Source organism: Pongo pygmaeus, chromosome 17 (genome assembly GCF_028885625.2).
Source record: "Pongo pygmaeus isolate AG05252 chromosome 17, NHGRI_mPonPyg2-v2.0_pri, whole genome shotgun sequence".
NCBI classification, from domain to species: Eukaryota; Metazoa; Chordata; class Mammalia; order Primates; family Hominidae; genus Pongo; species Pongo pygmaeus.
In genome coordinates this window covers 45,467,297-45,479,540 of record NC_072390.2, presented here as the reverse complement: position 1 = coordinate 45,479,540, position 12,244 = coordinate 45,467,297, and the positions used below count along the sequence as shown (strand labels likewise).

General features: G+C 38.6%; 1 protein-coding gene across 2 annotated transcripts in view; it reads left to right on the top strand.

Annotated features, from left to right (window-relative positions):
- The window catches only part of DSC3 (desmocollin 3), a 58,869-nt gene that overhangs the window by 23,487 nt on the left and 23,138 nt on the right, over positions 1–12,244 (top strand). For both annotated transcript variants that reach the window (XM_054461188.2, XM_054461189.2), the window contains exons 8-9: positions 653–787; positions 1,189–1,374. In XM_054461188.2, the coding sequence (XP_054317163.1) occupies positions 653–787; positions 1,189–1,374 (321 nt within the window). The remainder of the gene's footprint in view (positions 1–652; positions 788–1,188; positions 1,375–12,244) is intronic.

The window sequence follows — 12,244 nt, the reverse complement described above, 5'->3', positions numbered from 1 at the left end:
ACTCCCAATTATGCCAAAACTTCCTTAAGAATATATCTTTTTAAAACTCAAATGTTCTGGCTGGGTGTGGTGTCTCACGCCTGTAATCCTAGCACTTTGGGAGGCCGAGGCGGGTGAATCACGAGGTCGGGAGTTTGAGACCAGCCTGGCCAACCTGGTGAAACCCCGTCCCTACAAAAATACAAAAAATTAGCCGGGTGTGGTGGTGGGCACCTGTAATCCCAGCTACTAGGGAGGCTAAGGCAGGAGAATCATTTGAACTCAGGAGGCGGAGGTTGCAGTGAGCCAAGATCGTGCCACTGCACACCGGCCTGGGTGACGGTGTGAGACTCCGTCTCAAAACAAAACAAAACAAAACTCAAATGTTCTTATTTTGTGCTGCCCCTATGACTTCCAAAAACCTTTTCGCTATTACCTGTTACTTAAAGCATAATTTCTGAGTACGGGTCTTTGTAATTTAATCTCTGCCTGCCTCTTCAGCTTTATCCTTGTCTACCAAATTCCTAGAGTCTGTGCAAATATGGAAATCAGGTAAAAGCGCGGACACACACAGATGTGTGTGTATGTGAGTGAGTGACTGTGCAATTGAGGTTTCATTTATAAATCTAACAAAAATTTTTCAAGACTAGTTAAATATCTGCTTTGTTTTCAGGTTGTAGACAAGTACTCATTGATAATGAAAGTACAAGACATGGATGGCCAGTTTTTTGGATTGATAGGCACATCAACTTGTATCATAACAGTAACAGATGCAAATGATAATGCACCCACTTTCAGACAAAATGCTGTAAGTATATAATATCAAAATCTGCCTCTGTCTTATCTGCTGTCATTTTTTATTTAAACTGAATTAATAAAATTAATACTTCATGAAGTATACTTTGACGTATATGTATTTTATGAATAAAATTAAAGTTTAAACAAATGATATGTAAATTTATTTTATTTATTCATATTAGTGTTTCTGTTATCTCCCTTCTGTCAAAGGTCAGTAACATCAGTCTTCATTTGTAATGAAACTTTTATTTAAAAGATAACCCTTAATGAACCAATAGTGTTTACGATTCATAGTTTTAAAATAATCTATATAAAATTATAATGGTAAGTATTTTTGGAATGGAAGAAACTTTTTTTTAAAGTTGTCTATAAAATAAAATTTCAATTTTCAATGACTTCTTTCTGTTTCAGTATGAGGCATTTGTAGAGGAAAATGCATTCAATGTGGAAATCTTACGAATACCTATAGAAGATAAGGATTTAATTAACACTGCCAATTGGAGAGTCAATTTTACCATTTTAAAGGGAAATGAAAATGGACATTTCAAAATCAGCACAGACAAAGAAACTAATGAAGGTGTTCTTTGTGTTGTAAAGGTACAGTAATGTATAATTGACAACTTAGCAAATTAACAGGTTTTAGTTAACTAATAATTTAATCAACTAAATAGTTTCAGACCATAGACTCTACAAGTTGGAAGAGAATTTAAAATCTATTTAAACCACTATTCCAATCTCATGCCTGTGTGTCTTCTGTAATTTTATTGCTGATTGCTAGTCATCTAGCTTCTGCTTGGACATTCTCATTTATAAGGATCTCCATAGCTCCATTGGCCACTTATTCCACATTTGAAATGCTTTGGTTCTCAGAAGTTCTTACTTCTACTGTGCCCAGGTTATTTTTCTTATAACTCATATGTTTGGTTCCGATTCATCCTCTAATGCTATTCAGAACAGCTATAATTCTTTTGAAAACGCTGCTGTGTTCATTTGAGACTTACTTTCTGTAAGATAAATATTCTCAATTTCTTAATTCTTACATGATGTGACATACAAACCCATATTCTTCTCACTTTCTCTATAATATATGCTTGGTTGTATCTGATCCTTTTAAAGGTGATATTGACAATGAAATTTAGTATTATCTCAGACAGCGATGAATGAACTTATTTTTTGTGCAATATGTTGTATATTTGGTTGTGCTGGTGCATTCTAGGATCCAGGTTATGAGGGTAGGAAGGGATCTGTTTGAAAAGGATCATTGGTTTTATACTTCTAGCCCAGAACAAAACAAAAATTAATATTGTCCTGTGGACAAGAATAGAGGTCATTCATTGAGTGAAAGAGGCTTATCTGCCAAAAATAGTAAAGAGGCATCTTTGGTACACAAACACCTCTATTTGCAGTTATTTCCTCCATAAAAATTTCCAAGGCTCATATACTAAGACTTGGCAAGTTCTGTCCAGATGTGAAGAGTCAAATATAGACTCTTCACATCAAGCCTCCCTATTTTATTTTTCTATAATATGATCTGCTCAAATTGAATACTAAAAAACAAGTACTTAAAAAAAAACCACTATGCTTTATAGTTGAGAGTAATAGGAAAGGAAATAAGAAAATACCACTGATTGCTTTTGTTTTTTATTAGTCCAAATCAATCTAGTCTTTATTTGGACTCTCCAGAAAGCAGAATGCAAGACAAAGACCTGAACTTGGGAACATATTTAGGAAGTGGGTCCCAGGAAGCCAATGTTAAAATGGGGAAATAAGACAGGGAAGGAGGAAAAGCCAATCCAGTCTGCATTATTGAGCTAGTCATCTTTGGTGTTCATCCATACAAGAAACCATGTAGAACTTGCCTCATAATTATCCCCTCAAAAATGGATACTTGGGGTGTTTACCCCTCACATCCCTTCTCAGCACCCAGGCCCTACTGGTTGAAGGTTTCACCCAGGGATCCTTAAATTCACTGCACTTCTGGATTGGGCTGTGCCTGCTGTCTGCTGAGGGAGCCCTCTGGTTTTAGAGGGAACCCTGAATCTGAAGAGCCAAATCTTTGAGTCTTGAGATGTGAATCTATCAGCACACATGGGAACTGTGTGCTGTGGGGCTGTGGTGTATAATTGTTCTGAAAAGGGCTACTGTATATCTCATACAGTTTCCAAGGCTGAACACTTAGGCAGTATAGGCATGTTTCGAATTGATGTGATTGCAACAGATGTTTTGTTAAATGTTCTCCTGGACACCCTTCTCCCCTCTTCCTCCTGATGCAGGCGAATCCCAAAATTGGGGCTCAGCCCAGAGGGTTCCTGGCTTCACCTGGAAAAGAATTCAAGAGCAAGACAATAGAGTAAAGTGAAAGCAAAGCAAGCTTATTAGAGCAACAGACAAAGGAAAATGGTGGCTCCACAGACAGAGCAGGGCTACTCCCTAGGCAGAGTAGCAATTGTGGATTTCTGGCTAGCTGTATTTATAACTACTCCTTAATTATATGCTAAATAAGAGGTGGGTTATCCATGAATTTTCTGGAAAACTGGCAGGAGTTCCTGGAACTGAGGGTTTCTCCCCTTTTAGATCATATCAGATAACTTCTGGGCATTACCGTGGCATTTGTAAACCATCACGGCACTGGTGGGAATGTCTTTTAGCATGCTAATGCATCATAATTAGCATATAATGAGCATTGAGGTCAACTAGAGGTCTCTGTCCTCATCTTCTTGGTTTAACTGATTGTGGCTGGTTTCTTGACTGCATATTGTTTCGATGAGATTCTGTTTTGATCAGCAGGGTCATGACTGGTGCTCAGAAAACAAGTCCTGCTGATCTCCTACCTCACCCCACCAAGCCTTGGTTTCTCCTGTAAATAAGTCAAAGGAATAGTTTAAGATTTGGGAAGGGTGGACGATATAACTACAGTAGCTTCTGTCAGAGACCCAAGCTCAGAACTTTTGGTGTGCTGTCTATCTGCTCCTTGGTCAGAAGGCATCTCCTCCAGTCTCTCTCAAGGCCGTTATTCAAGATCCATATGGAAAAACTCTATCATTATTGTTATTATTTAATATCAGTGGTTTTGTCTTGCTTAGAGGAGATAAAATTTAAATACCACTAGGAATTACATTTCTAAGTTTTTTTGGCCAATACAAAATGATCTCTAGCAAACTTTTTCAAAAGAATATACTCTAATTTTTAGAAAGGCCTAATCAATGAGTATATGTACTCAATGTTCTTTTGTATGTTTTTTTGTCCAAGGAGTTCTGACCATAGAGGTATTAAGAAAAACATTTCCAAAGGTGATTGGAAGTTATAACCTATATCATAGAGTATTTCTCATTCCATGTGACTGATACGCATTTGTTTCATTTCTGAGTAGCACTCCAGGATTCTCCAGAATGGGGAGCAGTTAGATAATAATACTTTACTACTTTGTTTTTGGTTCAGATTAACCTAATTTCACATCTGGAGAGTATCAAAAATTTCCCCAATACATTTATATACATTTATTTCCATTATTTTAAAACATAAGATAGTTGCCCTTATATTTGATATTACATCCTAGTTTCTACATGAAGGAAATACTTTTAATATTTTTAGAATTTTAAAAGTAGTTACCATGAGTCAAGTTCCTTTTATGTCACAGAAAATGCTAGGCACTTTACATAAGTTGTACATAGTTTTCATATCCTCTATATGACAAGGTGTTATTATCCCTATTTTACATTGATTTTTTTAAAAAGTCAAACCCCGAAAACACAACAACCACCTAAGGCTGATGAAGGTAAATAACTTCCTCAAAGTCAAGCATATATTAACGATCCACCCCGGAATACAAACCTGGTCTATTTTGTTCCCAAATTAATTATCTTTCCATTACTGCATGCCATGCCTCATTAAGCCCACAAGGCAGTTTGTATTCAGTATGTCATAGAATATATTATATCTGCAGCCCCTTGTCATGCAGTCTAATTATATTCTCAAATTCATACTTCATATTAAATGCAAATTAACAATAATGGCTAACATTTATTACTTACTAAATGCCAGACACTATGCCAAGTGCTTAGCCTGTAGTATCTCATTTAATTGTTTTAAATCTCAATAGATTCTTTATTACATTTATTTAATAATAAAGCCAGTAATTTTAAAATTTTTAGTAAGCAGTTCATTAGTTCAAAGTTCAAAAGAAACAAAAATTCAAAGTTCAAAAGAAACAAAAAGCATGATGTAAAACGTCTCACTTTTACTTGGTCTGTCAGCCACTCTGCTCTACTTGGAAGAATTAATACATGCCACCTGTTTCCTGTGTATTATTCAAAAGGTATTTTATATATACACAAACATGTTTAAGTAATCTTATCATGTTGCTTTTTTTTTTTTCTTTTTTTTTTTTTTTTTTTTTCTTTTATTATTATTATTATTATTATCATCATTATCATACTTTAGGTTTTATGGTACATGTGCGCAATGTGCAGGTAAGTTACATATGTATACATGTGCCATGCTGGTGCGCTGCACCCACCAACTTGTCATCTAGCATTAGGTATATCTCCCAATGCTATCCCTCCCCCCTCCCCCCACCCCACAACAGTCCCCGAAGTGTGATGTTCCCCTGCCTGTGTCCATGTGTTCTCATTGTTCAATTCCCACCTATGAGTGAGAATATGCGGTGTTTGGTTTTTTGTTCTTGCGATAGTTTACTGAGAATGATGATTTCCAATTTCATCCATGTCCCTACAAAGGACGTGAACTCATCATTTTTTATGGCTGCATAGTATTCCATGGTGTATATGTGCCACATTTTCTTAATCCAGTCTATCATTGTTGGACATTTGGGTTGGTTCCAAGTCTTTGCTATTGTGAATAATGCGGCAATAAACATACGTGTGCATGTGTCTTTATAGCAGCATGATTTATAGTCCTTTGGGTATATACCCAGTAATGGGATGGCTGGGTCGAATGGAATTTCTAGTTCTAGATCCCTGAGGAATCGCCACACTGACTTCCACAAGGGTTGAACTAGTTTACAGTCCCACCAACAGTGTCAAAGTGTTCCTATTTCTCCACATCCTCTCCAGCACCTGTTGTTTCCTGACTTTTTAATGATTGCCATTCTAACTGGTGTGAGATGGTATCTCATTGTGGTTTTGATTTGCATTTCTCTGATGGCCAGTGATGGTGAGCATTTTTTCATGTGTTTTTTGGCTGCATAAATGTCTTCTTTTGAGAAGTGTCTGTTCATGTCCTTCGCCCACTTTTTGATGGGGTTGTTTGTTTTTTTCTTGTAAATTTGTTGGAGTTCATTGTAGATTCTGGATATTAGCCCTTTGTCAGATGAGTAGGTTGCGAAAATGTTCTCCCATTTTGTAGGTTGCCTGTTCACTCTGATGGTAGTTTCCTTTGCTGTGCAGAAGCTCTTTAGTTTAATTAGATCCCATTTGTCAATTTTGGCTTTTGTTGCCATTGCTTTTGGTGTTTTAGACATGAAGTCCTTGCCCATGCCTATGTCCTGAATGGTAATGCCTAGGTTTTCTTCTAGGGTTTTTATGGTTTTAGGTCTAACATTTAAGTCTTTAATCCATCTTGAATTGATTTTTGTATAAGGTGTAAGGAAGGGATCCAGTTTCAGCTTTCTACATATGGCTAGCCAGTTTTCCCAGCACCATTTATTAAATAGGGAATCCTTTCCCCATTTCTTGTTTTTGTCAGGTTTGTCAAAGATCAGATAGTTGTAGATATGTGGCATTATTTCTGACGGCTCTGTTCTGTTCCATTGATCTATATCTCTGTTTTGGTACCAGTACCATGCTGTTTTGGTTACTGTAGCCTTGTAGTATAGTTTGAAGTCAGGTAGTGTGATGCCTCCAGCTTTGTTCTTTTGGCTTAGGATTGACTTGGCGATGCGGGCTCTTTTTTGGTTCCATATGAACTTTAAAGTAGTTTTTTCCAATTCTGTGAAGAAAGTCATTGGTAGCTTGATGGGGATGGCATTGAATCTGTAAATTACCTTGGGAAGGATGGCCATTTTCATGATATTGATTCTTCCTACCCATGAGCATGGAATGTTCTTCCATTTGTTTGTATCCTCTTTTATTTCCTTGAGCAGTGGTTTGTAGTTCTCCTTGAAGAGGTCTTTCACATCCCTTGTAAGTTGGATTCCTAGGTATTTTATTCTCTTTGAAGCAATTGTGAATGGGAGTTCACTCATGATTTGGCTCTCTGTTTGTCTGTTATTGATGTATAAGAATGCTTGTGATTTTTGCACATTGATTTTGTATCCTGAGACTTTGCTGAAGTTGCTTATCAGCTTAAGGAGATTTTGGGCTGAGACAATGGGGTTTTCTAGATATACTATCATGTCATCTGCAAACAAGGACAATTTGACTTCCTCTTTTCCTAATTGAATACCCTTGATTTCCTTCTCCTGCCTAATTGCCCTGGCCAGAACTTCCAACACTATGTTGAATAGAAGTGGCGAGAGAGGGCATCCCTGTCTTGTGCCAGTTTTCAAAGGGAATGCTTCCAGTTTTTGCCCATTCAGTACGATATTGGCTGTGGGTTTGTCATAGATAGCTCTTATTATTTTGAGATACGTCCCATCAATTCCTAATTTATTGAGAGTTTTTAGCATGAAGGGTTGTTGAATTTTGTCAAAGGCCTTTTCTGCATCTATTGAGATAATCATGTGGTTTTTGTCTTTGGTTCTGTTTATATGCTGGATTACATTTATTGATTTGCGTATATTGAACCAGCCTTGCATCCCAGGGATGAAGCCCACTTGATCATGGTGGATAAGCTTTTTGATGTGCTGCTGGATTCTGTTTGCCAGTATCTTATTGAGGATTTTTGCATCAATGTTCATCAAGGATATTGGTCTAAAATTCTCTTTTTTTGTTGTGTCTCTGCCAGGCTTTGGTATCAGGATGATGCTGGCCTCATAAAATGAGTTAGGGAGGGTTCCCTCTTTTTCTATTGATTGGAATAGTTTCAGAAGGAATGGTACCAGCTCCTCCTTGTACCTCTGGTAGAATTCGGCTGTGAACCCATCTGGTCCTGGACTTTTTTTGGTTGGTAAGCTATTGATTATTGCCACAATTTCAGCTCCTGTTATTGGTCTATTCAGAGATTCAACTTCTTCCTGGTTTAGTCTTGGGAGGGTGTATGTGTTGAGGAATTTATCCATTTCCTCTAGATTTTCTAGTTTATTTGCATAGAGGTGTTTGTAATATTCTCTGATGGTAGTTTGTATTTCTGTGGGATCGGTGGTGATATCCCCTTTATCATTTTTTATTGCATCTATTTGATTCTTCTCTCTTTTTTTCTTTATTAATCTTGCTAGCGGTCTATCAATTTTGTTGATCCTTTCAAAAAACCAGCTCCTGGATTCATTGATTTTTTGAAGGGTTTTTTGTGTCTCTATTTCCTTCAGTTCTGCTCTGATTTTAGTTATTTCTTGCCTTCTACTAGCTTTTGAATGTGTTTGCTCTTCCTTTTCTAGTTCTTTTAATTGTGATGTTAGGGTGTCAATTTTGGATCTTTCCTGCTTTCTCTTGTGGGCATTTAGTGCTATAAATTTCCCTCTACACACTGCTTTGAATGCGTCCCAGAGATTCTGGTATGTTGTGTCTTGGTTCTCGTTGGTTTCAAAGAACATCTTTATTTCTGCCTTCATTTCGTGATGTACCCAGTAGTCATTCAGGAGCAGGTTGTTCAGTTTCCACGTAGTAGAGTGGTTTTGAGTGAGATTCTTAATCCTCAGTTCTAGCTTGATTGCACTGTGATCTGAGAGACAGTTTGTTACAATTTCTGTTCTTTTACATTTATTGAGGAGAGCTTTACTTCCAAGTATATGGTCAATTTTGGAATAGGTGTGGTGTGGTGCTGAAAAAAATGTATATTCTGTTGATTTGGGGTGGAGAGTTCTGTAGATGTCTATTAGGTCCGCTTGGTGCAGAGCTGAGTTCAATTCCTGGGTATCCTTGTTGACTTTCTGTCTCGTTGATCTGTCTAATGTTGACAGTGGTGTGTTAAAGTCTCCCATTATTAATGTGTGGGAGTCTAAGTCTCTTTGTAGGTCACTCAGGACTTGCTTTATGAATCTGGGTGCTCCTGTATTGGGTGCATATATATTTAGGATAGTTAGCTCTTCTTGTTGAATTAATCCCTTTACCATTATGTAATGGCCTTCTTTGTCTCTTTTGATCTTTGTTGGTTTAAAGTCTGTTTTATCAGAGACTAGGATTGCAACCCCTGCCTTTTTTTGTTTTCCATTTGCTTGGTAGATCTTCCTCCATCCTTTTATTTTGAGCCTATGTGTGTCTCTGCACGTGAGATGGGTTTCCTGAATACAGCACACTGATGGGTCTTGAGTCTTTATCCAATTTGCCAGTCTGTGTCTTTTAATTGGAGCATTTAGTCCATTTACATTTAAAGTTAATATTGTTATGTGTGAATCTGATCCTGCCATTATGATGTTAGCTGGATATTTTTCTCGTTAGTTGATGCAGTCTCTTCCTAGTCTCGATGGTCTTTACATTTCGGTATGATTTTGCAGTGGCTGGTACCGGTTGTGCCTTTCCATGTTTAGCGCTTCCTTCAGGAGCTCTTTTAGGGCAGGCCTGGTGGTGACAAAATCTCTCAGCATTTGCTTGTCTGTAAAGTATTTTATTTCTCCTTCACTTATGAAGCTTAGTTTGGCAGGATATGAAATTCTGGGTTGAAAATTCTTTTCTTTAAGAATGTTGAATATTGGCCCCCACTCTCTTCTGGCTTGTAGGGTTTCTGCCGAGAGATCTGCTGTTAGTCTGATGGGCTTCCCTTTGATGGTAACCCGACCTTTCTCTCTGGCTGCCCTTAACATTTTTTCCTTCATTTCAACTTTGGTGAATCTGACAATGATGTGTCTTGGAGTTGCTCTTCTCGAGGAGTATCTTTGTGGCGTTCTCTGTATTTCCTGAATCTGAATGTTGGCCTGCCTTGCTAGATTGGGGAAGTTCTCCTGGATAATATCCTGCAGAGTGTTTTCCAACTTGTTTCCATTCTCCCCGTCACTTTCAGGTACACCAATCAGACGTAGATTTGGTCTTTTCACATAGTCCCACATTTCTTGGAGGCTTTGCTCGTTTCTTTTTATTCTTTTTTCTCTAAACTTCCCTTCTCGCTTCATTTCATTCATTTCATCTTCCAGGGCTGATACCCTTTCTTCCATTTGATCGCATCGGCTCCTGAGGCTTCTGCATTCTTCACGTAGTTCTCGAGCCTTGGTTTTCAGCTCCATCAGCTCCTTTAAGCACTTCTCTGTATTGGTTATTCTAGTTATACATTCTTCTAAATTTTTTTCAAAGTTTTCAACTTCTTTGCCTTTGGTTTGAATATCCTCCCGTAGCTCGGAGTAATTTGATCGTCTGAAGCCTTCTTCTCTCAGCTCGTCAAAGTCATTCTCCGTCCAGCTTTGTTCCGTTGCTGGTGAGGAACTGCGTTCCTTTGGAGGAGGAGAGGTACTCTGGTTTTTAGAGTTTCCAGTTTTTCTGCTCTGTTTTTTCCCCATCTTTGTGGTTTTATCTACTTTTGGTCTTTGATGATGGTGATGTACAGATGGGTTTTTGGTGTGGATGTCCTTTCTGTTAGTTTTCCTTCTAACAGACAGAACCCTCAGCTGCAGGTCTGTTGGAGTACCTGGCCGGCCCTGTGAGGTGTCAGTCTGCCCCTGCTGGGGGGTGCCTCCCAGTTAGGCTGCTCGGGGGTCAGGGGTCAGGGACCCACTTGAGGAGGCAGTCAGCCGGTTCTCAGATCTCCAGCTGCGTGCTGGGAGAACCACTGCTCTCCTCACAGCTGTCAGACAGGGACATTTAAGTCTGTAGAGGTTACTGCTGTCTTTTTGTTTGTCTGTGCCCTGCCCCCAGAGGTGGAGCCTACAGAGGCAGGCAGGCCTCCTTGAGCTGTGGTGGGCTCCACCCAGTTCAAGCTTCCAGGCTGCTTTGTTTACCTAAGCGAGCCTGGGCAATGGCGGGCGCCCCTCCCCCAGCCTCGCTGCCGACTTGCTGTTTGATCTCAGACTGCTGTGCTAGCAATCAGCGAGACTCCGTGGGCGTAGGACCCTCTGAGCCAGGTGCGGGCTATACTCTCCTGGGGCACCGTTTCCTAAGCCCGTCGGAAAAGCACCGTATTCGGGTGGGAGTGGCCCGATTTTCCAGGTGCCGTCTGTCACCCCTGGAAGGGGAACTCCCTGACCCCTTGCGCTTCCCGAGTGAGGCAATGCCTCGCCCCTGCTTCGGCTGGCGCACGGTGCGCTCACCCACTGACCTGCGCCCACTGTCTGGCACTCCCTAGTGAGATGAACACGGTACCTTAGATGGAAATGCAGAAATCACCCGTCTTCTGCGTCGCTCGCGCTGGGAGCTGTAGACCAGAGCTGTTCCTATTCGGCCATCTTGGCTCTCTTTCGTCCATGTTGCTTTTTTAAAAACAAATACATTTTACTTCAATTAACATGTCTCTTGAGTTCATTACATATACATTGGTAATATTTCATGGTATGGTATGGACATACTGTATTTTTATAACCAGTTCCATATCTATGGAAGTTTAGACCACACCTATGGATATTCTGTATTGCTTATTCTGTGCTTTTCTTCATTCAACAACTTTTCCCTGAAGTCATTACATATCAGTATGTAAATAGTTTTGCCATTTTTTACAGCTATCTATTTTAGACATTGCAGTAAAATATCCATCATATGAATGTAAATTATTTTTTAACTAGTTGATTACAAATGGAAATTTAGGCCATATCAATGGAAATTCTAATTCTTTTTATTATTTCAAAACATACTACAATGAATATACTACAATTTAAATGTAGGATAAATTTCTAGAAATGGAATTGCTTAGTCAAGGACATGGCTATTTTTTTCTGTGGTTGTTTTACTGCCTGATTGTCCTCTGGATAGGTGGTGCATGTTGACATGCTCATCAGAAATGTACACACATGCCTGTTGTAAAATAATTGCCAATTATATTATCAAGTTTCGATATTTATCAGTTGAATAGCAAAAAAATGGTGTTTCAGTGTATCTGAGCATTCCTTTTATATGAAGACACCATTGAATGTATTTTACATCTTCAAGCTCACTAGTCCTGTCTTTTAGCCACTTTCTATGTTTTGCTCTTCTTATCTATTAACTATTTATTTATAAGAGTTTTATGGAAGGAAATATTTTTGTAAATATTTTTACCGATTTTTATTGTTTTATAAGTTTGCGTGTGTTGGTTTTTGACCTCCGGGATTTGTTTTGTTGGCAGGGCTTGCTTGTTCAAGGCCACAGTTTATCAGAGGCTTCTATGGTTGTGAGATTTGTGTTATTATCATGGTATTGACATTATGAAAGTATTTTATCTGAAATTCTTCTACTTTATTATTGTTTAATTATCTATCCAGTTAAATTTTTGATCTGTATGAAATTTATCCTAGAAC